At 37.5% G+C, this 26,738-nt stretch overlaps 1 protein-coding gene across 4 annotated transcripts in view; it reads right to left on the bottom strand.

Annotated features, from left to right (window-relative positions):
• PLEKHF2 (pleckstrin homology and FYVE domain containing 2) overlaps positions 1-26,208 on the bottom strand; it is a 720,359-nt gene extending 694,151 nt beyond the window's left edge. Inside the window, exons 1-2 of one of the 4 annotated variants that reach the window (XM_012467954.3) lie at positions 25,971-26,208; positions 1,363-4,000 (exon numbers count right to left, since the gene is read on the bottom strand). In XM_012467954.3, the coding sequence (XP_012323377.2) occupies positions 3,237-3,986 (750 nt within the window). In that variant the 5' untranslated portion in view covers positions 3,987-4,000; positions 25,971-26,208 and the 3' untranslated portion in view covers positions 1,363-3,236. Of the gene's footprint in view, positions 1-1,362; positions 4,001-12,326; positions 12,494-25,970 lie in introns of those variants that run through there. The other 3 variants (XM_012467955.3, XM_064384418.1, XM_064384421.1) reach the window with 3 other exon arrangements.
• Positions 26,209-26,738: the final 530 nt, after the last annotated feature.

Here is a 26,738-nt window from a genome sequence, read left to right as displayed (position 1 = left end):
GCATGCCACCACGACCAGCTAATTTTTTATTTCGGTAGAGTTGGAGGCCTTGCCATGTTGGGCTGGTTTTGAACTCCTGGGCTCAAGTGATCCTTCCACCTGGCCTATTTTTTTAAAAAAACTGACAGAAACTTAAACACTTACACACACACACACACACACACACACACACACACACACGGTACTGTGTGTATGTTTTGAAGAATGGATATATTGTGGAATGGCCAGACTGAGCAAATTAACATGTATTACATCACATACTTACCAGTTTCTGTGGTGAGAACACAAAATCTACTGATTTTAAAGAATACATTGTTATTAGTTAGTCATCATATTGTACAATAGATTTCTTGAATTTATTTCTCCTAACTGAAATTTTGTATCCTTTGGCCAGCATCTCCCACCCTCACCCCCTCAACCAGCCCCTGGTAACCATCATTCTACTCCTGCTTCTAGGAGCTCAACTTTCTTAGATTCCACATATAAGCAAGATTATGAGGTATTTGTCTTTCTGTGCCTGGTATATTTCACTTAACATAATATCCATCAGTTCCATCCATGTTGTCACAAGTAACAGGATTTAACTTTTTATGGCTGAATAGTATTCCACTGTGTATATGGACCACCTTTTCTTTATCCATTCATTTGTTGACAGACACTTAGGTTGACTCCATATCTTGGCTACTGTGAATAATGCTGCAATGAACATGGGAGTGCAGATATCTCTTCAACATAGTGATTTCATTTTCTTCAGATGTTAGTATACTTAGCAGTGGGATTGCTAGATGCTACGGGTAGTTCTGTTTTTACTCTTCAAGGAACCTCTACTGTTTTCCATAATGGCTATTCTACTTTACATTCCTACCAACAGTGTGCAAGGATCTCCTTTTCTTCATATCCTTCCCAACACTTCTCTTTCATCTTTTTGATAACAGTCATTCAGCAGGTCTCAGGTATAGTAATTATCTCACTGTGGTTTTAATTTGCACTTCCCTGATGATTGGTGATCTTGGGCATTTTTCCATATACCTGTCAGCCACGTGTATGTTTCCTTCTGAGAAATGTCAATTCAGGTCAGTCATTCCTTCTGACAGTAACTGGACAGCAAAGCCAAATTATATAAAGGCAGTTCTCAATAACATTAAGCCTTATCTTCAGCATTTGGAAAAATGTTTGTTTTCTGAGCCTATGTGTGGTATATCCAAAAGAGAGTTTTGTTCACTGCTCTAACCTACTGCCTAGACAATGGCTGGCACATAGCAGGCACTCACAGCTGTTGAATGATTAGGCAAAATATGCATATCTTTTTTAGCTTAGCAAAGGAGGGAAATCCTCAAGTCACAACATACAGAGAACAGAAAGTGTTGTAAAATATTTTTTATTGTAAAAACAAAGTCAATAAAAGTTGACAATGTAAATGTTATCTCAGAACATTCCCCTTGGTTCCTGAATTTGCTAGATTCCTATGTACCAGCAAGCCTCCATTAGCATTTCTCAGGTTTCATGATCCTTTTCAGATATGCTGGTTGATTATATGTATATATTGCTTAGAAACAAAAATCCACTCGATATTAAAAAAACCAAAAGAATCATAAAAGCAAGCAAATGAACAAAAACCCCTAGTTTTGTTGTGCTTTTCTTTCATACTTCCTACAGGGAGATTTGTGCATCTCAGATGCTTTCAAATTTTAATAGGTAAGTAAAATTAGTGCTTTAACCAAACAGTAAGATACCAAAGGGTCCTCCATCACAAGTTATTGAATCAAACTTCTCATGATATTTGCAGTATATTTAGACTTGAAGATTTTTTTAATTTAGAATTTAAAACAAACTTTAGACTGCTGATTTTCCATATTTCAAAGACTGTAGTTGTTTGCAGCATGTAAACGGAGAAAGTAGTGCAAAACGCATCAAGTTTTATATGATAAATATATATTTTCAACCTAATGGCTGCCTCAAAAGCAGAGTGAAAAGTTCCTTCTCAAAAGAAATCTAGATTGACTTAAAGTTCACAATTTAGAAATAGCAAATGCTACTCTATTTTCATAGATTGCAAAATGATTTCAGATACAGATTACACATACAACTGTTTTACAAAAATAGAAATATTGTTTGGGACTTTACAAAACTTTATAAAATATAACACTATATTTGCAAATTCAAGATAGTTTCACACTGAAATAGACAATACTTCCACAACATGAAGTCTAGCCAAACTTAAAGTGGTCTGCCTTAAGACCATTCTTACACATTATTTCTTCCAGGTCTTAAAGCCTAAGTAAATCTATGCTCTAACATGGGCTTTGTAGAAAAAAGACTGTTTATTTTCAAGGGTTTTATAAGAAGATTTTCGACCCAGAAATAATGTTAAAGCAGATGAATGTATGTCTAAAAATATGTTTAAGTAAAAGTAGAAGCTAATGCAGTATGACAATTCTATGGAACAGATAAATTTCAAACCAAATTCCTAAGAATGACAACCTATTATTAATTTTAAAAATATATTTGACAATTATAATTTGGGACCTATGTAAAACAAAAAATATAATCACAACTATTTTGTGGAAAAATATTTATTCATATTGAGTTAAAATAACTCCAAACTTAGTTATTTGTAGCTGTCAGATGAGAAGTATTTCCTAATTACACCCATTCATAAACACTCATTTTATCACTTCAAAGAGCACCAGTGTCTTTTTTTAACAAACCAGAAAGAAGGTAGGGGCTTATTTCATGTAACAGTGCTATTATGATAAGGCACCACTAGGTATATGAAAAAGCCAAAGTATTTCCAAATCATGTGTTTTTGTTACTGGTGTCTTAACCATTAAACAGGATGGTTAGAAAAAAGCTACCAGCATTATTAATGAACCACACTGTAACCCCTTTCCCATAATTCTGTGCTTTTAGTTTTACCATATAACAGAAATGAAAACAATGTAGTAAATGATCTGTTAAACAGACATCTTTTCCCAACCTTCCAAGAAAATAACCCAAAAATAAACAACAAGAAACAAAAAAATTATCTATTTGCAAAAGTCTATCCCTGTAGAAGAGTGTGAGGAGTGGGAGAAGGCAGGGGGACCTACTTTCTATGGAATATATTGAGGCACATAGGTTGCAAGTTTCTCAGGCAAATTCATGGCTAAAACAAAACAAAGAGAGCGCTCAAAATCTACATTTCCCCCAAAGTTGATTTCTGAGCCACACCTGATTAAGTACTCGCAAGTGTGGCCTTAGTCACTGCTATCATCATCATCATCATCATCAGACATATCATTTAAAGGAGACTTCAATGACTGACTGTAAGAGTCTGATCTAGTAGGCTGGCATGTGGCCATATCCCCAGTAGAAAGCAGGTCATAGCAGAAGTCACAAATCCGAACAGGCTTGGAGGACTGGCTGGGAAGAAGAAATCTCTTTTCAGAGCAGGGCCCACAGACAACAAAACCACATTTACGGCAATGGTGGCGACGATTAACAGGTGTGAATTTTGCTTTCTGACAACGCATACATACAGTTGCCTCAGAGTCAGGAACCCAGACAGCAGCATGTTCATTACTGGGTGTCTTCCCGCTTTTGGAGAGTAAATCAGTAACACATTTATTTATGTGATTCATCCATTCTGATTTCTCCGTAGCAGTGGCAGCATAAACTGCAAAAGATTTAGTTGGTGTCTTGATTAGCCATCCATTCCTTAAGTCTCCCTCATCTTTGATGGAATCAATAGTGACATTTTCCAGGGGAATAATATGTTGTTTGTTATATTTTTTCTTCTGGATGACAATATTGCCATATACAAGAATATCATTAAATAAGAAAAACTGCCTTGCTTTGGGCTTTTTCCTGCACAACTTAGTCAATACTCCTTCTCCAATAAGAACTCGTCCAGGTATAGTTAAGGGTTGACCAGCTGCTCCAAAACAGTTTTCCACTATACTTATACGTCTAGTATTTGCTTCACTGTTTGCCAAGCGATCCACCATCTTTCACTAATAGCCTTTTAAAAAAAGAAAAAGAAATTAGCACACAGAAATGATAAATTCCTGTAAGTTAATAAATTAGATATAAATTTAAGCTAACAAGTCATTGCTTTTACACAAAGGCAAAATGTTCTAAAAATTCTTTCCCTCTAAGATAATCACTAGACACACCAAAAGGGCTAACATTTCTCAATTTTTAAAATAATCAAAAACACTTATTTAACACCATCTCCATGTAGCACTATACTAGTTAAGCAGGTATATGTAAAACTATAAACTTCCTACAGACATAAGTGAATGAAAGGTGATTGGATAATTAACATAACTTATCTCTGCAAAATAATAAACCCCATTCAATGAAATGTAATCTGAATGGGATTCTGAACAATAGAGAACCAAATGTTACATAAACTAAGAAAAATGACTACCATTTTCCCAGTAAGCTATCACCACTGAGCTACAGCCTTAGTTCTCTCACCTGGATTACAAGAACTGTTTCCCAACATGTCTCCTGGCCTTCAGTCTTGCCCCTAAATCAGTCTTTGGGCAGTGATCTCTAAAATGCTAACTTGACCCCCATCATTGCTCAAAATGATCCCTTAACCTATTAAATACAGGGTGTTCAGACCTTTCATTACTTGGTTCTTACTTGTGACTCCAGCCTCACAATAAGTCTCTCTTCATCTCAATTATTATATTCTAAGAACACTCTACTATTTGTAGTTCATTTCACTGTTGTTCCTTTTACTAATTACTACTGCAGCTAACTCATACTCATCCTTCAAGACTTGGTTAGGGTTATCATATCTCCTCCAGGAAGCCTTCTTTAAACAAATTCCATGCTAGACTAAAAACCTTCCTGTGAGCTATTCATATTCTATGAATATTGTAGCTTCACTTTTACCAAAGGACTGAAATCTGTTCCTCCACAGACCACTGTGGAACATAAAAAGCAGAGATCATCTGATAGCTAGGTTTGAAACTGATACGGTCTGACACAGCAAAGGTACTAAAAAATGTTAAGAACATTTTAACAATGTGCAAAAAACCACATTAATCTAGACATTTAATCTCTAGGTTCAATACTGACTTCACTCAAGTCCCAGAGTTGTATCCTATTTCAAACCTACTAAACTAATACTACTATACTGTAACCAAGTCATACTAAAGAACAACAAGGCCTAAGAAGAAGAACATTTAAAGTTTAAAGACCAACAGCATAGTTCCAGTATTCAGCTCAAAAACTGACACTATGGTCCTTCTTGGCCCCCATTATAAAGGACACTAGAATTCTAGTTATTCCTGAATTTTGTCTCTCCCCAAATCTTGGGTCCTTATAAAGCCCTCTTGTCCTCCACAAGGGTAGGATGTGGCAGGCCTAAAAGTTGTTCCCAAGAATTAACAGGATACTGCATGGTTCCAAACTGGAAAGGTTTCTCTAATTAGGACTAATCTGCCAGTCAATTAAAAGTCTACTATCCTATGCCCAAGTACATCACAGAAAAGGAAATAAAAACACCTAATAAACAGGAAAAGAGGCTCTCTTTCATAATTAAAGAAATTATGTTAAAACATTAGGATATTTTTCACTTACATTAATACAAATTTTTAAATTTACTAAGATGGGGAAGTTGGTACCCTTGTACACTACAGAGAATATGTGTACACACCAATCTATCTAATTAAAGAAATTTTGCTCACGTGCATAAAGATATGTATAAGAATAATCAGCACAGCACTTTTTATAAAGGAAAACAATTGGAAAAGCTCCAAATATCCATCAGAAGGAATTGGCTGAAAAAGTTATGACACACCCTTAGTCATATCTCTTGAGAATAAGATAGACCTAAAACTAGTGACAAGGAAAATGCTCAAAATCTTCAAGTGGGGAAAAGAGATGAACATCCTGGTCCCATTTTTGTTTAAAATATATACTGTGCTTCATCACATTTAAGATGCTATAGATTTTAAGACATATTTATGTGCAACTCATAAAGAAAAATATGTTGCCAATTAAACCACAGCATACCCTTGATTATAAGACAGCCCAACTTCAAAGACATAATATAGTAAAAAATGTTTATCTTTAGACTCAATGGTATACATATTTCAAAAGCATCATCATAGACATCTGTATATGTAAGCACACACAGAACATAAAATTAGAAAATATCTACTATACTATAAACAATGGTAATTTATCTCTGGAAAGAATAATTATGGATCATTTTTTCATAATTTACATTATATTCAAGCATTCAACAAGTATTTGTCAGGCACTTAGGATCTAGGTGCAGGAAGAGTAAAAATAAACAATACAGGTGATCATACTTGAGTATGTGACAATAGATAAAAATTTAAAAATAAACAACAGGCAAGGTCCCTGTTCTTCAAGGTTTACATTCTAGCTGGGGAGAGGGAAAGAGAAAACAAAATCGAGAATCTAGTACTAATCAATGCTATGATTTTTTTAAGTGATTTTTAAAAGATAAACTGGGAGATACTCAGACTAGATGGTCAGGAAAGTCCTTTCTACAGTGGTGTCATTTCAGCTGAACTAGATGGGCAGACATAAGAAGGGGTAAGGACAGGGGAAAATATTCCAGACAAAAGGAATAACTGCAAAGGCACTAAGGCAGGAAAAGACATTGGCACTTTAAAAAAAAACTGAAAAAAATCTGTCTCCACCTGAATTAACTACCAAGTCCACCCACTTGGACATATAGTTATTAATTAACTCATATACAACACAGATTTCCTATTGCTGCTATGGGAATAAAATTATTAATAAATTTGTACAGTGCTTTTCACATTTATCTTTTGATTTTAACTGTTTGAATGCCTATGAAGTTACTATGGAAGTTTTTATTGTCCCCCAAAGAAGTATCTAATACTAGCTGAACTGTGAGCTGATGAAGAAATTAAGGCACAAAGAGATTTAGTAACGTAAAAGCAAAACTTAACCTGGAATGAACTCTACTCATAGGCAGTCCAAGCAATGTGCTGAGAACTTTGCACTTTATATTTCCTTCTCGCAGCAATCTTATGATACATGCACTATTAGCTCCATTTTATGGATAAGTAAACAGACAAAAAGGGGTTAAATAATTTGCCCAAGCTGTCACAGCAGAACAGGCCTCAAATCTGATTTCTCTGTGATGCTATACAGTATATTATGGTACACTAATTGTTCCTTAGAACGCCACTGACTCTACAAGAACTCTAAGAAAGCTATTAACCTCTGGACCTTCACTGCAAACCCTAAAAATACTTAAGAAAGATAAGGGAATACTAACTTGAACAAACCACCTGAAAGGATGGATATGTCATGATTTACCCAGTTGGTCTCTTGATAATCTTTCATTGTCCAAATTTTTCAATATATTAAGTCTAAACCTTTGTTCATAAATCTTTCTCCCTGTTTAAGAATAATGCAACTTAAGTGAGGTTTGGGGCATTATTAATTAGTATTTGGCTGCAGCAAAGCAAATAGCTTTCAAGTCTGACAATGACCGACATAAATATATTTCATATTGCAAGGTTACAAATATAATTATTTCAACAATGAATAATGCATTCTTTTCTCTTCATTCATTTTAATGCTTCTGGCAGCCCACTTGATTGATGGATGGGTTGTGACTTATATCTGAAAAACAATGGGCATGCACAAAACATAAGACCTTTGGCCTTAAGCAGCCCCTTCCATTATCCTTTTTGGTCCTGAAATATTTCCTGTATGTGTCAGACATAAAAAAGATGGTAAGCATTGAACTAAAAATCCCAGGAATACATAAATGCTGCCCTGTACACACACACACACACACACACACACAAACACACACACACAGTCACATACACACATAAGAGACAGAATGGTGGTAAGGAAATAGGAGGCAGCAAGGAAAGAAAGGAGTGGGGATAGGTTATCAAAAGGAAAATCAAAAGTACTGCTTTTATCTGGGTTACAGTTAGATACTCCAAATACTGTTCTCTGGTGAACTGGATTAGAGCACTACCCTTTGGCTCAGGGCCTAAGCAAGGCCTCTCCCTTCCCCTAAATTAGCCCAAATATAAATTTACCTCCAGCACACTGAGGTGCCCCAAGCAGTAAGAACGCTACACTTTTGTGAGAGGACTGGAATACAAGGACTGGAATACACTGGAATACAAGCCAAGGACTGAGTCCTTCTCATATCCTACGCATTGAGGGGGACCAAAAGAGGAGGCAGAAGAGAGTTATAAACATGGCCCAATTTGATTAATGTCTACTTTTCTTGGGAAAGAATACCAGTGAATACAGGAAGAACGAAAAAGAAAGCTTTCCCATCCCCTTGCAGAAGTGGCTTCATAGAACAAATTCCAAGAAACAAAATTACTGGGTCAAAAGGCATGAAAGACTCTTGCTACCTTTTACAAAATTTCCATTCTGGAAGTAACACCAATTTACCAAGCAGCACAATGATAGTATGCATTCCACCTTGTTCTACATATGGTATTTTTCTTTAAAAAATTCAGCAAGCATGACAGATTTTTTAAAAAGCATCTTGTTTTATTTTATTCACTTTTATTCAGTGTTTACTCACTCAACAATTATTCATTGAGCACTTTCTAGATGGTGGGTATTATGCTTTTCTTCTCAGAGCTTGGAGGGCAGTGGAAGAGAAAGGCCATAAATAAATAAATAAATAGGTAATTCCAAAAGATGAAGTACAATGAAGGAAACAAGCAGGTTGTCAAGATACAGGGGGAAATTCATTTAGACTGAGTAGAACAAAAAGGCCTCATGGAAGTAGTATTATAAACTGAGTCTTAAGGAATGAGGAGGCAGCCATGAAAAGGAAATACTATGAACAAAGGTCCTATGATAGGAAGGAAAAGTACTTTTAATTTAACTGAATGTTTTATTCCACAACTACCTAATGAGGTCAGTGATTTTCTAATGTGTTTATTAACCACTTACATTTTAAAGATTACATATTTAGGGACTATTAATCTATGAGTATTTTACACATAAGGCTATTAATCCATTTTTTTTTTTGTTTTTCTACTTTATTACTATAGTTTTATGGTGTTTGACATGAAGTCAGTTGTACTTCTTAAGCAATTAAACTTACAAATCTTTTGTGATTTTCTTCCATTACTCCTATGTTTCCCTATCCAGGTATCAGATGCACCTATTTATTATCTATGCTTTATGACACAAACTCTACATTTAATTCTTTCATCCAACTAAAATTTATTCTGGCATGGGTTAAAATACTTTTTTGCTTTCCAAATATTTGCATTCTAAAAGAGCTAACTGTTCCAGAAACACCAAGTACTATGTGACCTCAGATATTTTTTTTTTTTTGAAAAAAAAAAAAAAAAGGAAGAAAGAAAGAGAGAAAGAAAAAAAAAGAATGAAGAAGAGGAAAAAAAAGGAAGAGAAAGAGGGAGAGAGAACGGGAGTATTGCTTTATTGTCCAGGCTAGAATGCAGTCTAAATATGGGAATTGAAAACCTCTTTTATGCCAATAATTGTGCTTAACAATGGAGACAGGAAGGAATAAGGGAAGAAAATAACAAACAAGCAGCCAACCAATATTTCATTTAAACCTATGAAATGCTATGCAGTTACTGAGGAGTGATTTACTTCCAATTATGTAGTCACTTTTGGAATAGGTGTGATATGGTACTAAGAATGTATGTTTTGTGTATTTAAAGTGGAGAGTTCTATAAATGTTTATTAAGTTTACTTGTTCCGGGTCTGAGTTCAAGTCCTGGATATCCTTGTTAATTTTCTGTCTCATTCATCAGTCTAATATTGACAATGTGATGTTACAGTCTCCCACTATTATTGTGTGGGAGTCTAAGTCTCTTTATAAGTCATTAAGAACTTGTCTTATGTATCTGGGTGCTCCTGTACTGGGTACGTGTATATATAGGATCGTTAGCTCTTCTTGTTGCATTGATCCTTTTACCATTATGTAATGTCCTTCTTTGCCTCTTTTGATCTTTGTTGCTTTAAAGTCTATTTTATCAGAGGTGAGAACTGCAACTCCTGCTTTTTATTTATTTATTTATGTTTGCTCTCCGTTTGGTTGGTAAGTCTTCCGCTGTCCCTTTGTTTTGAGGCTTTGTGTATCGTTGCATGTGAAATGGGTCTGGATACAGCATACCGACGGGTTTTGGCTTTTTATCCAGTTAATAATATATACGAGTTTAATACTGCCATTTGATGCTAGCTGGATATATTTTTGGAAAGGCTGATACTGGTTGCTCCTTTATATGTATAGTGCTTCTTTCAGAAGCTTCTGCAAAGCAGGCCTGGTGATGGTGAAATCTCTAAGTACTTGCTTGTTTGCAAAAGATTTTATTTTTCCTTCGCTTTTGAAGCTCAGTTTCGCTGGATATGAAATTCTGGGTTGAAAGTTTGTTTCTTTAAGGATGTTGAATATTGGCCCCCACTCTTTTCTGGCTTATAGGGTTTCTGCTGAGAGATCTATTGGAAGTCTGATAGGCTTCCCTTTGTGGGTAACCTGACCTTTCTCTCTGGCTGCTCTCAGTATTTTCTCCTTCATTTCAACCCTAATGAATCTGACGATTATGTGCCTTGGGGTTGGTCTTCTTGAGCAATATCTTTGTGGTGTTCTCTGTATTACCTGGAGTTGAATATTGTCCTGTCTTACTAGGTTGGGAAAGTTTTCCTGAATAATCTCCTGAAGAGTATTTTCCAACTTGGATTCATTCTCTTCGTCACATTCAGGTACACCTATCAAATATAGATTAGGTCTTTTCACATAGTCCCATATTTCTTGGAGACTTTGCTCATTCTTTTTTATCCTTTTTTCTCTAATCTTGACTTCTCGTTTTATTTCGTTAAGTTGGTCTTCAAACTCTGATATCCTTTCTTCTGCTTGATCAATTCGACTGTTAAAACTTGTGCATACTTCGCGAAGTTCTCGTGTTGTTTTTCAGCTCCATTAATTCACCTATATTCCTCTCCAAATTGTCTATTCTCGTTAGGATTTCGTCAAACCTTTTTTCAAAGTTCTTAGTTTCTTTGCATTGGGTTAGAACAAGTTCTTTTAATTCACAGAAGTTTCTTAACATCCACCTTCTGAAGCCTACTTCTGTTAATGGAACGCATTCGTTCTCCATCAGGGCTTGTTCCATTGCTGATGAGGAACTGTGATCCCCTGTAGAGGGAGAGGCATTCTGATTTTGGGTATTCTCAGCCTTTTTACGCTGGTTTCTTCCCATCATTGTAAATTTATCCACCTGCGGTCTTTGTGATTTCTGACTTTCAAATTAGGTTTCTGAGTGGATGTCCAACTTGTTGATTCCCAGCACCGAAATCTGAGCAATCCACTGCACCAGCCAAAACAGTGGTGTTAAGCTTGATGGTGCTTTTCTGCCCGGGAATCAGCCAAAAGGGGACCCAGTCCTGCTCACTCTGCACCAAGAACTGCCGTGCTGAGGAGCCAGCAAAACTGCCACGCCGGCCACAAGAGTCGCGCTGGCAACCCGTGGGGCTCCTCCGCTGGGAATCTCCTGGTCTGTGAGCAACAAAAATTCGCCTGAAAGTGTGGCGTCCTCTCGTTCTCTGCACTTTCACTGGGAGCTACAATCCCGAGCTGCTAGTGGTCAGCCATCTTGGATCTCTCTCCAAGATATTCTTACTTGTAAATGGAAATAATAGCACATACTATCAAGGAAAAGATTAATGAGATAATGCACATAAAATGTTCAGCAAGTACTCAACAAGTGGTAGCTTGCATTAATGCTATTAGTAATCTAATCTACTGATTTATGTCACTGTATCATACTAAATTTTTATGTATTCTAAGATCTGCTTCTGGGCTACCTGGTTTAATCAATTAATCTGTTTCATAATTCTATGTCAGTATCATATATCTGGTAGGACTATTCTAGACCATTACTAAACTTTCTTAAAAACATTTTATCTAATTTTGTTTATTTGTCCAGATAAAATCTACTTAGAATAGTGGTTCTCAACCTTAGCTTCACATTGGAATCACAAGGCAGATTTAACCTTTGGCATATCAGGAAAAAAATGTTCACCTCAATTGACTATCTGGGTTCAAAATACTGCTTATTTTTAATATTTTAAGGAATTTTATGACTAATTTACAAAAATAATAAAGGGGTAGTTTAAAAAAAACTTTAAGAGAAAGCTTCATAAAAACTTAAACATGACAAATCTTTTAATTCCATCTGATATTAAAGGTATATATATCCAAAATAGGAAACATCTTTTGTATGAAACTTTGCATGAAACTGTAATGTTTTCATATTTTGTCCTTAGAAATACTGTTAATTCTTGAGTTTGAAAAAACTCACCTAGGAAATCATCATTTGAACACCCACAGTCTAAGATTTCACTTATGCAATTAAATTCACTATCATTATTAATTTAAATGTTGTTTCTTTGCATTTATCTTCTGATTTGTCTAATAGTTCTGAAATATCTTCCTTTGCCTTTTCTTTGCTGTTAAAGACAGAAAATAAAAAATGAAAAGAAGATGAATTCTCAAATGTTAAACAAAAGCTTAGAACAAAAATGCTAAAAAGGATTATCTCAAAACTGTTTTCATACCTTTTTGAGAGATGATACAGTAGTGATGCTATATTTCACCATTGCATCACCCTACTTGGCAATTCTACCACTCTTTCATTTTCTTCTTGTTGGCATAATTGGGGGAAATTAGTGAGTAATGATTAATAATTTGTAGGAAAATGAAATAGCAAAATGCTTTAAGATTTAGGAAAAGCAAAATCACTAAGATCCTATAATATATCTTAGATTTATACATGCCCAATGAAACCATATGGTAACTGCAAGCTAGAATGAGTTTTATTCTACTTTTTAAAATAACTAAATTTTGTGTTTGTTCTTTGGAAGATTCTAAAAAATGATTATAAAATATGAATCAATATAATAATTAGAACTACTCAGAAAAGAAATCCAAAACCCAAAATTAAGAACAATGAACTCTGCTGATAAATATCAAGGGTTAAAAAATATTGATACCTAGATTCTTCCCCAGATAGTCTAATTTTATTGGTCTGGAATATGTAGGGTAAGACCTGTGCACCAAAATATTTTTAAAGCTCCTCAGATAATTCTAACATGCAGCTAAGGTTTAGAACCATTTTTTTAATTACAATAAATAAATAAAATCCCGCTGATAAGTTGATGGAACTCACATTATATCCATAAATTAATTTAGAATTAATATCTTTACAGTTTTGAGCATTTGAGGGTGGTAGTATCTCTTCCCAAGGCTTCAAATCTTTTGGCATAGTAATTTTGTATGTTTCTTCTGCAAGACAGTTACACTTCTTAAATAGGCTCCCAGATTTTGTATACTTTTTGTTGCCACTTTGAATCTAAGCTCTTTTCCACAGTATGTTTTCTAATTAGTTAAAACTGTTAATAGAAAAACTATTGGTATTTGTTTCTTTTCAGGTACTTCATAGAATTCTACTAATTTTACCAGTTTTCCATTTGACTTTTTTTTTTTTAAATGTTCTTTATCTTGTTTTCCAGCAGTGTCTGACAGTGTTAATTCACAGTTAAAACGTAAGAATTACAGCAGAAGCGTATCTTTCATAAGGCCAGCTTTGATATACCGATTTTTAAAAATAAATAATCAAAGGTTTCAAGTTATCTTCTTCACAATGCAGACAAGAACTGCATTTACACTGTCTAAGCTCCATCCTAGTCTTTTGGTAACATCTTGCTTTTAAAGTAACGTCATTCATGTTACTTTAAAAGATGTTATTCAGTGGGGTGTCTACCACCTGTTAAAAATGTAATACTAGAAGAGAAAAAAACTCTTTAAAAAGACACAGAATCCTACTTACAATTGAGAAGAGAGACCAAATGTCATGGACTACTATGTCCTAGTTCTCCCTACTGGAAATCAAAACTTCTTATCTCATCCTTAGAGATGAGTTTAAAATGAAAACTCATCTAATTTTATTTCTTACATATACCCATGATACCTGCTATCAGTGAGCTTCAGTATTCAACTGTGCTTTGTAGTGGAAAACCAATGAACTATGAACTAAAAGACTTGGATTCTAATCTTGGTTCAGACACTAAATAAGTGATTTCACACAAATTACTTACCTCCTTTAAAGAAAAAAAAGAAAGAAAATGTAAATAATTTTTAAATCCCTTTCTGTCCTTAAAATAGTGAGTCTTTGATAGTAAATGAGCCATATTTTCTGGTTTACTGTAGACTTACTTGCCTACAATTTTTAATCAAATTTATGATTTTTAATCTCAAGATTTTAAAATCCTTATTACTGCTGGATTGAGACTTTATAGAAAATGTAAAAGGAAAGGGAGAGACTAACAAGCAAGTGGAGAATGAAGGTAAAAACAAACAGCAATAAACTACCAGAGATACATCCTCCTGAGCAAATGTATAATATTAAAGCAAACTATTCCTCTCTTAACACATCTAAGTCAAATGAACAAATATTCTGAGTACCTACCATCTGCAAGGGACAAGACAGTTCTTACTTTCAAAAGTTCTACAATTTAGTAACCAAAATAATCAGGTAGTTCTTGGTAAGGGTCTTGATAAACCATTAAGATGATAAATCAAAAAAGAAACACTTGAAAATTTAGCAAATTATATTTGAAATTTTAGTAAACTCTACTTATTCCATCAAAAAGAGAGGCCAACATTTTTTTTGTCCCTTTCCACTAGGATTTCTGGCCACTGTGGCCAACTTATGGAAATTATGAGTGATCAAAGGAAGAGGTTCATTTCTTTGGTACGAAAAAAAATTTTTTTTTCATTTTTTTTCTTTACCAAAACCTCCTGAGAATATTCCAAATAAATAAAAAACCTTCATATGTTAATTTTAAATTTATTACTGGATTGAGAAAAACTGAAACTTCAAAATTCTGAATCACATTTAGAGAGAGGTCAATTTTTTTTTTAAATGTCTCCTAAGCACCAAATATGCCTATTACTGAAAAGGAGACTTACTCTACAGTCTCAGCCAAGAAAGAAAGGAAATAACATTTACTCAGCACTTACACATTTGGATAGCATATCCACGTTATACTCTTTCATTTAATAATCTCAATTTTGTTAAGTGATCATTACTTTCATTTTACAAAAAAAAAAAAAATTGAGTCATGAACTAACTAGCTAAGCAATTATCAAATGGCTTCACAGTTTTGTTTTGTTTGTTTTTGAGATGGAGTTTCACTCTTGTCACCCAGGCAATGGTATGATCTCAGCTCACTGCAACCTCTGCCTTCCGAGTTCAAGCAATTCTCCTGCCTCAGCCTCCCAAGTAGCTGGGATTACAGATGGCTCCCACCACACCCAGCTAATTTTTGTATTTTTAGTAGAGACAGGGTTTCACCATGTTGGCCAGGCTGGTCTTGAACTCCTGACCACAGATGATCCATCCGCCTTGGCCTCCCAAAGTGCTGAGATTACAGGCATGAGCCACCGTGCCCAGCCTACTATTTTTTTTTTAATGTGTATTCTTTTCATTATACCTTGACCTTCAGAAATAAATAGGGCAGAAGTATTTTTTGCATGTGGACCTATATTATGTATTTGGTATAGCCACTGACAAACTAAGAGAAAAAAATACATACATATGGTAATAAGCAAAAGATATACTCAAAATGATTCTTCAAACACTACAAGAAAGTAAAAGGCAAAAGCTATGATTAATTTAGGGTACTAGTAAAGGCAGTTTTGAATAGGTTAGATTTGATAGAGAAATTCATCATAGTATGTAAGAACAACTAAGTTAGTCAGTTGAAGATTTTAGAAAATAAGTTTGGAAAATCAGAACAATCACATTGGAGGTTAAAAATATCTTTAGAGGGGTAGGAGAGAGGGAACCAATATGGACTTCAGGTTCTAAATAAGCCCTCTAAAACTTTACCATTTAAATCAGGGGTGTCCAATCTTTTGGCTTCCCTGGAGCCACATTGGAAGAAGAATTGCTTTGGGCCACACATAAAGTACATTAACACTAATGATAGCTGACGAGCTAAAGAAAAAAAAAGAAGAAGAAAAAAAATCACACACACAAAAAAATCTCATAATATTTTAAGGAAGTTTACGAATTTGTACTGGGCCACGTCGAAAGTTGTCCTCTGCTGCATACAGCCCGTGGGCTGCAGATTGGACAAGTTTGATTTAAATCATCCTATACAAAGCAAGATTAATATTCTTTAACTGCAGCTATAATTGGGTAACTCTATTCAGAAACCAGATTCCTTGGCCAACAGAATCAAATCTAAAATCTTTAACCTGATTTTCAAAGCCCTTCACGGTCAAGTCCTAGAGCCTGCTGCAATCTCTCTTTCCAGTTTTACCTCTTTCTCTACATTCTCTTTGTTACAGTCAAGCCAGACTACTAGCTATTACCTGAATATGCCCTGGGCTTCCTTCCCTACCACTAAGCTCCCTCCCTTGTCCTTCTCTATTTACTGAAATCTCACCAATTCTTCACGATGTACTCAGTTCAACAGCCTCATAGCCAAATATTGTGGCTAGGTATATCCTGTGGCCAGGTAAATCCTCATACCATTTTAATTCTACCACTTTATAGTACTTATAGTCTATGTGTTTCATAAAAATGTGTGTACCTGCTTATTCCCAACAGATGTGGAAGTCTCTAAAAACAAAACCAAAAAAAGAACATTATTTCCTACAACTTTATATTTGCAATAGCACCTAAAAAAATGCTTGCAATAAATGCCATCAATGTGCACTGAGCTGAATGTGATCAGCAGTTAGATGTGGCAGCAGCCTCTCAATCTTGAGTTTGATGAAAATCAAAGACTTCATTTTTAACGTCTATATTAATTTTCACAGAAAACAGGAACCACACCCTACGCATCAACTGCTTCACTAGACCCACAGATTTTAAATTTACAAGCAAATGTTGTGGTCCATTTAAGAACAGCATATAATTAAAAATTGGAAGTCTTGAGCAAGCCAGATCCTGTTTTTTAAAAAATTTCAATCTCATTATAATATATATAAATGATTTCTTCTCCAAAAAGCACAGCTGTTTAGTTAGTAAATAAAAAATGATGATTATGTGCATATTTGCATCATCACAAAACTCAGATTTAAAAACTCACATCATTTCAAAAAGTATTTGTACAGGGACAGCTGTGCAGTGCTGACAGCTGTAGAGAAAGCATTGGATAATATCTAAAAAATAGCTTGGGCACAGTGGCACAAGCCTATAACTTTGAGAGGCCATGGCAGGCAGATCACTTGAGCCCAGGAGTTCAAGACCAGCCTGACCAACATGGTGAAACCCCATTTCAACCAAAAATACATAAATTAGCCAGGTATGGTGGTGTGAACTTGTGGTCCCAGCTACTTGGGAGGCTGAAGTGGGAGGATTGCTTGAGCCTGAGGGGCGCCGAGGCTGCAGTGAATCATGATTGTGCCACTGCACTGCAGCCTGGACGATAGAGCAAGAAACTGTCCCAAGAAAATAATTAATTAAATAAATAATATCTGAAAAATAGAGCTGGTAAAGCTCAACTAAAACACTACTGAGGAATTAGTTATCCTGTCACATCCCTGATCAATTTTCTTTAGTATCATTCAAAACAGTTACAATCTGCTTACTACATTCAAGGTGTACATGTTTGGTGGAAAAAAGAACAAAGCAGGCATCAGGAAAAAAGATATATACAAGGTTTAATACAAACCACAAGGAGGTTAGTACTATAATAAAAATATTAGCAAAGTAGTAAGGAAGCAAAAAAAGGGAAGAGTGAGGGCATGGCACAGAGAATGCAGCATTTGAACACTGGAAACAGGTCGTGAAGAATGAGCGGAATTTCGGAAGGCAAATAATGGCTAAATAAAGGCACAAAGCTTTGCAAGTAAAAACGCACATAAAAAGTCACACTGTAATCCCAGCACTTTGGGAGGCCAAGGCAGGCAGAACACTTGAAGTCAGGAGTTTGAGACCAGCCTGGCCAACAGTGAAACCCCATCTCTACCAAAAATATATATATATACAAAAATTAGTCGGGCATGGTGGCATGCACCTGTAGTCCCAGCTTCTTGGTAGGCTGAGGTGAGAGAATTGCTTGAATCCAGAAGGCAGAGATCTCACCACTGCACTCCAGCCTGGGCCACAGAGCAAGACTCCCTCTCAAAAAAAAAAAAAAAAGTCACACCGTACAGCTGCAGCAGAGGCTGTAGGGAGTTATTTAGTAGGAAAAGAGGGGGAAAATAAGACAAAATCTTGTAATATTGGAGACTTCCCTCTGAAATTTTTGCAAGAAGTGGCCTGATCTGATCTGGATTTTTCTAAGATAACTGTAGAAACAAAGATAATTTGAGAAGAGACTGAAAGCAGGATCCAGTTGAAAAGTAATTACAAAAACAGAGGTGAAAGTTGATGAAGAGTCTGAAACTTACAATAGGAATAGAAAGGATGGGTCAGGTTCAGAACTGCAGAGTAGGCATAGAAGAGTAAAGCTAAAATTAATTTCCCGCATTTTAGTCTCAGTGCTTAATTCAAAAGCAAATAAACCCATTAATAATTTTCAATGAATTCCAAGTAGCCAAACATTTATTATCACTTGCTCTGTGCAAAGTAATATTAAAGGACAGAAGATACTCAAAACTGAAAACCTTTGTGGAAGAGAAAGACAGCTATATTCTCATGTTTATGTAGACAAGTATATATAATTCAGGTGTGTTTCTACAGGAAAGATGATCATGGGAGTAATTAACAAAGAAGAGAAAAAACAAAACAAGGAAGGGGTTTAGTACCCCTATAATGTCCTATAAACTGAGGTATACAATTAACTTAAATCTGTGCAAAGTCTGAAACAGCAGAGGATAAACAAGCAAAAAACACTTTAACTTTTTTCAAAAAAAAAAAAAAAACAGTGATGAAGGTCCCAGGGCCAAAGAGTTGAGGTGGGATGTAATTTTGACCAAGTAGAACGTTAGGAACAAGTCTTTTTTTTAGAGACAGAGTCTCACTCTGTCACCCAAGCTGGAGTGCAGTAGTGCGATCTCAGATCACTGCAACCTTCGCCTCTCGGGTTCAAGTGATTCTCCTCCCTCAGCCTCCCAAGTAGCTGGGACTACAGGTGCATGCCACCACGCCTGGTTAATTTTTTGTATTTTAGTAGAGACAGGAGTTGCACTGTATTGCCCAGGCTGATCTCAAACTCTTGAGTTCAAGCAATCTGCCTGCTTCAGCCTCCCAAAGGGCTAAGATTCCAGGCATGAGCCACTGCACCTGGCCAGAACAAGTCTTACAAACACTAGAAATTCAAGCTGGGCCTTAAAGCAAAAGTAGTAGCTCAAATTATCTGGGATTTGAGGGTGGATGATGGTACACAAGTATATTCCCCAGAGAGGAAATAACTGAGCCAGAGGAGGCAGGGTCAGGAGGAGGCATAGTGATAAGAAGTCTGGTAAGACAGGGATGAGACAAACTGCAAAAGAAAGCAAGCATCAGATAGAAGAGTTTACACTTTACTACACAGGCGACGGGAAGACAAAGGTTTTTAAATAGGAAAATATTAATCAGACACAGAAGCAGTACACAGGATGGACTGAAGAGAATATGAAGAAGCAAGACTGAAGGCAAAGAAGCCAGTCAGAAGAGTATTACAAGAGTCTCTAAATGAAAGGTAACAAAAGCCCGAACCACAATAATTGGCAGATAACTGAGGCACAGCAAATAGGATTTAGGAAATAACTGAATACGTGGATAAAAAGTGAGTGTAAGATGACTTCAAAGGCTTCAGGGTAAGCCACTGGGCAGATGCTAGCTTTGTTTCAGGAGAGAGAAGAAATCAGTTTGGGACATACTTATCTTCAAGTCCAGCAGGGCAACCACAAGACAAACATCTGCAGGACAGAGATGCCAGGATGAGCAGGGAGCTCCAGGACAGAGAGAGATGTGGTAGTCACCCACCTAGAGATGCTGGCTGATGCATGGAAGAAAAATGAGGGCAGAGGACTCAACTTTGGGGAACCCCTATTAGAAAGCAGGAGGAAAATTAAGAGAAAAAAGAATGGGAGACAAAGGAGCACAAAACACCTTTTCAACCTGCTCTCACGTTTCACAACTCTCAGAGACTAACCTGCCAAAAGGTCACAATCAGCAGTGAGACATATGGGGAAAAAAAAAAAAAATCAAGGATTAATGGTAATGTATAACAATAAAATATTTGGAATTTTTACCCACAAAAATGTATCCTGGAGAAATAAACTGGAGGAAAGGGGTGGAGGGGGTGCAGCATGTAAAAAGTTTTCTCTCTGGCATTAACTCTAATCGTGAAAAACAAAACCTAAATTTCTAGCTGAGGAATAGTTAAATATATCACAAAAAGCTATCATAAAAGAAAAATTTTACTACCTAAACTTCTAAAACTTCATCATTGGGGGAAGACTATTAAAGTTATATGGCAAAAAATCAACATTCATTTATTCATTTATTTATTTATGAGACAGGGTCTTGCTCTGTCACTCAGGCTGGAGTGCAGTGGCACAATCTCCACTCACTGCAACCTCCACCTCCTGATCTCAAGCAATCCTCCCACCTCAGCCTCCTGACTAGTTGGGACTATAGGCATGCCCATCATGCCCAGCTAATTTTTGGATATTTTGTAGAGATGAGGTTTTGCCATATTGCCCAGGCTGGTCTCAAACTCCTGGACTCCAGCAATCTGATCTGCCCACCTTGGCCTCCCAAAGTGCTGGGATTACAGGCGTGAGCCACTGCACCCGGCCAACATTTTTAATATACAAAGGGCTCCTGTAAATTTACAAGAAAAAAGGAAAACATCCCAACAGAAAAATAAGAAACCAATGTCAATTTCAAAAAAAAAAAAAAAAAAAAAAAAACCAACTACAACAAATGCAAATAACCAATAAATTTAAAAAATGACTCAGTCCCAATCAAATAAAAATTCAAATGATATTAATATATTATTCACCTCTCTAAGATGTGGTTAAAAATGGGCCTCATCTTCTTGACAATACTGTATACACACTGGAATAACTTTTCTAAATACCATTTTTGGCAATACAAATGCTTTAGGAAGTTTAAACAACAATACTATTTCCAATAATGTATACAAAAATTAAAACAGTGTACAAAGTTGTTCACATGAAGTTCACTGTAGTTCACTGTTTTCTGATACTGAAAAGCTAGCAACAACCTAAATATTTAACAACAGGAGACTAATTAAATAAATTTTGGTACTTCCATGAATTTTTAGGAAACTTTTAAATAACATAATATTTAATGTGAAAAACTACTAAAACATTTTATTAAATAAAAGTTTCTAAACAGCACATATGGTATAAGCCTATTTGTTACTTAAAAGTGGTTGATATACACCAAAAAGTTATATCTAAGTACTGGACTAATAATATTTTGATATGCCTAATTATTTTGTCATGAACACATTCCCTCATAGATTAAAAAAAAAAAAAAAAAAGCTTTTTAGTTTGGGAACAAAATACAAAGAAGAATGTGTAGAAAAAATATAAGTATAAAAAGCAAAATACAGTTATATGTACAATTAATAAAAATATGAGCAAAGAACACAAAAATCTTTATTTTTCCCCAACTGTTATTTAAATGAAACAAGTATAAAGCTTTCAAAATAGTTCCACTTCTGAAAACGGGAAGAAAAAAAAGATGAAGAAGTTGGTGTAAAGAAGAAAATAGAAAATTCACATCATAAAACCTTAATCATTTTAGTAGGAAGCAAGGTCATCTGCTCAAAGTCAAGTGTTTCAAGACTGGGGTTAGCAACCTGATTGGAGTGAAAAAGCAACAGAGAAAATGAGTCAACTTGAATTAGAAAGTGACTAGTACACAACTGGTAGAAAACAAACAGTAGAAAACAAATATGTAACAAGCACCAGAAGTGTGACTTTTGTGCGGAGTGTGGGGCAGGGACAAAAGTAGCAAATTGACCAGTTATACCCAGCAAAGGTCAAGGAGAGGAGGGACTATGTGGTCTAGTGAGTTCATGGTTAGAATATGAACCTCAGAGTTCAAGGTTGGAAAGAAGGAAGACAACTAATGGCCTAGGAGGGACTGGAGGTGACAATAAGGACAAAAAGCTGCTTCACCAGGTATGACAGAAAAGAGAAACAGAAAACAGACCCTTGCATTGCCATCTGGCCACAGGGTTTAAGACGTGAGGTAGAATGGTTCTGAATGACAAGGTTAAGTAACATAGTCATAACATGCAGCCTGCTGATGTAGAGTAGGGGTAAGGGTCACCGGAGTTAGTGAAGTACAGATCCAAATGAACCAGAAATGACTGTAACTCTTACTTAACCTCTATGCACTTTGCTTTCCTCAGCTGCAAATATTTAATACATCCTTTCCAGCCTGCCTAATAGGAATTTGGCTAGCAGCTAAACAAATCCCTCTTCATTTTATTCAACTACAAAATGAAGAGAATAAAAAAGGAGATGAGAGATTGAGTTGAATCAAAGGTTCTCCACCTGACTGAACACTAAAATCATCGGTGCTTTTAAAAGAGAAGCAAAATTATCTATGTTCTGTCCCCAAACCCAGTAATTCTGATTTATTTGTCCTGGTGTGGGATCCAGGCAATAGTATTTTTAAGTAGCTCCTCAGGAGATTTTAATGTGCAGCCAAGGTGAAAACCGAACTAGGTATTTCTACAGGCTGCCTCCCTTTAAAAGAGAATATAATTCTATATAATTCACTGCCACTCTGTTCATTTGTTAAAATAACACCTACTATCATATGCCAGGCCATTCCACAAACATTGAATCTTGGGTGATCCGATATTATTGAGGCAAATATTTCTGTGCCCATTTCACAAATGAGTCCAGTGAAGCTTACAGAAGTGAAGCGGCTTGTTCGAGTCACGAGCTAGCAAGGAGCTAAGCCAGGACAAGGCTTATTTGTTCCAGTCCATCCTACAACTTGCTCTCTTTCCAGTACATTCACAGCAACTATTTGAATGCCTTTTATTCTCTTCCCAGGACCTCCCTAAATTGAGCACAGTAGTTTGTGGTTTACACTTTGACAGGGGAGAAAGTTACCTTGGGTGGGGGCAGGAAATAAAACCCTAAATTCTACAGTCATTACAGAATTACAGAACACCTTAACCTAGAGAAGTTTTGTAACTTAAAGTAGCACTGTGAAAGCGTATTCATGAAGTATTTTTTATTCACTTAAATCAACACATACCTTGCTTTTAAGTATTAAGCAGGCAGCTCATGTACAAAGTTGGTTCATCAAAGATAAACTTACAATAGAAGAATAAAATTCATATACTTCCTATTAAGCAGGGCATTTTAAAAATTCTAAGACAATTCTGGCAAAACAATAATTGATAGAGCTATAATGAGATTTGTTCCAAGAGCTTAAATGTATAAATATGACCTTCAAAATTTTCAAGCATTAACAATATTTCCATCAAGTTCAAATAAATTCAATCACACTTAAAATTATGATTACAATCCCTTTGATGATCCATGGCTTCTCTCTCATACATCAGTAATTACACTTTAATCCATTATCTACTTAGAAATTTCATTAATATTTAAGTTCCATAATATTTATGTTTAGTTTCCCCAGGCCAAAATTCACTCAGTTACTAAATTCTCAACACCACCACCACCACAACAAAATACATATATATGCACACACACACACACACACACACACACAAAATAAACCAGTTTGTGGATTTAATGGAGCTGATGGCATGTAATGGGAAAAAGACTACAAAGAAGATTTAACTATGCTGCTCATGGAATTTACGATTTCATAAGAAATTCATGATGCATATTTACAAGGAACAAACATATGTGCACTCCTCCATTCAAACCTTTCCTGAGCATCTGCTATGTTCTTGGTATGCAGGGAATGAAGAGGCAAATCAGACCCGATGTGTTGCCTGCTGTCAAAGAGATGTCATGACAGATCTATGCGGTATTTACAGTAATACCATGGGAGAAACTGATTTCTGCGGAGTGAAAGGGAGTGGAATATGAGAACACAGCAGAAAAGGCTTCAAAGAATATAGCCCTAAATATTTTTAAGGAAAAAATTTCATCACAAGAACTACTTGTAAATCAGCTCTCTGGGAAATAAGTGTTTATACTGAAGTACTAAATTCAAATCAGAAAGAACAGTGACAACAGTAAACAAGATGGACAGATTGCTCCATAGGACTGAGTTATGTATCTTACAAAGTTATGCTATAGGAAAAATGAGAAGGCTTCAGAGTCAGAAGATCTCAGTTAAATACCAGCAAAACTAAAAGAATTTTTAACAACAAAAATTAGCAATAAAGCCTGAGCAACATGGCAAAACCTTGTCTCTACAAAATTCAAACAAAAATTAGCCAGGCATGGTGGTGCGCACCTGTAGTCCTAACTACTCAGGAGGCCGAGGTGGATGGCCTGAGCCCGGGAGGTCGGGCTGCAGGGAGCTGAGATGACACGACTGCACTCCAGCCTGGGCGACAGAGCGAGACCCTGTCTCACGAAAGGAAAAGAAGGAAAAGTAAGGAAGAAAGGGAAAAAGAAAGGGAGTGAGCGAAGGAGGGAAAAGTAAAAAGAAATTGGCAATCAAATATGAGCAGAAGCTGTATTTTTAGATCTAAAAAGTAAAATTCTCCAAGAATTTGGCGTTTTAGGGCTTATTGTATTTGTGCTTAAGAGCCTTTTCAGTTCATTTAACAGAATTTTAAAGATGCCTTTATTTAAAAATAATTTAGATTTATTTACTGAGGCTGAATCTTTTCTCTTGTGCCTTAGTCACTACACTAGTTTTGAGGCCGATTACGTGTACTTTCCAAATAAACAGCTTAATACCACTCACCCCCCGTGTGGTCGGGACCCAAAGAGATTACATTGAAGCCTTCGTTAATACTGAATGAACGTGAAGACCCCACGAGCTACCAGAGTACCAAAAAAAAAAAAAAGGTAAATGCTCAAAACACCGTAGGTATTCACCCTTAAGAAACTAAAGGGAGGAAAAAACTTCAAAGTGTCAAGATCACTTCACCTCATTCTTAAGAGAACACATGCCTTTAAGACTCTCAAAGTTTGTGTCTAAATCTTTCTTTAATGACTCTCTTCAGCAACGTACTACACAACACCACAAAGAAAGCATTTATCAACAACGTATTTGGTGAGTCTATGAATTACAGAGGAGGGCTTAGGTGTCTGTAACCTTCATACCCACTTCCACCACACACTCAAGTTATTGCTGGAATGTACGGAGAGTGCACAAGGCTATTCAAGCAGCACCAGCAGCGCGCTCTCGGCCTTCAATCACGTTTTTAAAAAGAAAAATAAAATAAGCAAAGGATCATAAAACTTTAAAAGGCTCCAAATAAATAAACCATCGCTTCTATCAGAGCAAGTTCTGCGGGGCCATTTTTTTTCTCCCAAGTGACATACAAATATGTAATTCAGGTTACAACGTCCCCGATGTACAGACCCTGCAAACTTTTCGGCCAGAAATTTGTTGGGACCCTGAGACGCCCCTGGCCGTGTCCGGGACCCCCGACCTCAGGCCCTACAACTTCCCGCCCGGCCTGGGGGCTCCTTCCCGCGTCCGCCGGCCCCCGCCCCGCAGACCGGTGGACAGGACCCTCCCCGGCGGCCCCCGTTCCCCCGCGGTGGCGGCGGCGGCGGCGGCGGCGGCGGCGGCGTCCTACAGGCGGGCGCGGCTCTCTCCCGGGCTGGCGGGACGGTGGCGGCGACTGGCCGGCGAGCCGGCCCCGGTGCGAGGGGAGCGGCCGGGAGCGCCCCGTTTCTCACAGACCCCAACATGGCGTCGGCCGCCACCGCCCGCGACGACGACACCTCCCGGCGCCGCGACGGCTCCGGGACCGCGGGAGGAAGCTCCCGGAAAGTTTCGCGTCTCCCCTCCCGGCCCGCTAGGAGCCGGCGGACCACCCACTCAGGCTTCACCTACCCCGACGGCCGCGGGCGGCGGCGAAGGCGAAGGTCCGATTCCTCCTCGTCGCGGACGCTGGGCTCAGACTCTGCCCGTTCCCCGCCCGGGCCTCCCAGGGTGTGTGCGGTCCGCAGCCCCGCGCAGCCGGCGCGATCCAGACGCGGCGGGTGACTGGCGGGCCGCCAGCGCAGCCGCTCGCAGGTGACTCACCCGCCCCTCCAGTCGAACTCGACAACGGCAGCCTAGGCTGGCCTCTCCCGTGCGCGTGCACGGGCGCGCCCCCGCCCACACGCCGGGCGCGAGCGCGCGGGCACGAGCACACCCACACCACTCGCTCCCCGCCCTTTCTCGCCAGTTCCCTCGCCCCGCCCCGAGCGACGCGCTCTAGGGGCGGGGCCTTCGACGGAGGCCACACCCACCTGGGACGGGTGGAGCTTGTTCTTGTGTGATGTCGGGACGTGCTCCCGCGACGCGTTGAGGTCCACGTGGGACGCCCTACCTGGCTTTCCGGACTCCGATAAGCCTTTGGTTAAGTATTGGTCAACTGTCTACGAAGTTTTTAGGGAGAGTGGAAGAATGGAAGAAAGACACCTCCCACCCGCAACAGCCCTCCCCAGGGAACTGAAGAACGAGAAAGGCAGGCTTTGGATTTAGATGCCCAAAGGCGTCGGAACCGGCTTTTGCTGCTCTCATTTAGCAGGGCAGTCCTTTCCGTCTCACTTTCCCTTTGTTTTACCTAAAATCCCTCCTATTGAAACCAAGGGAACTGCGGCGACACACACATAC

This window comes from Aotus nancymaae, unplaced genomic scaffold (genome assembly GCF_030222135.1).
Source record: "Aotus nancymaae isolate 86718 unplaced genomic scaffold, 86718_ANA_hifiasm-v0.15.2.pri h1tg000036l, whole genome shotgun sequence".
Classification (NCBI taxonomy): Eukaryota; Metazoa; Chordata; class Mammalia; order Primates; family Aotidae; genus Aotus; species Aotus nancymaae.
This window is presented reverse-complemented; position numbering and strand designations above follow the sequence as displayed.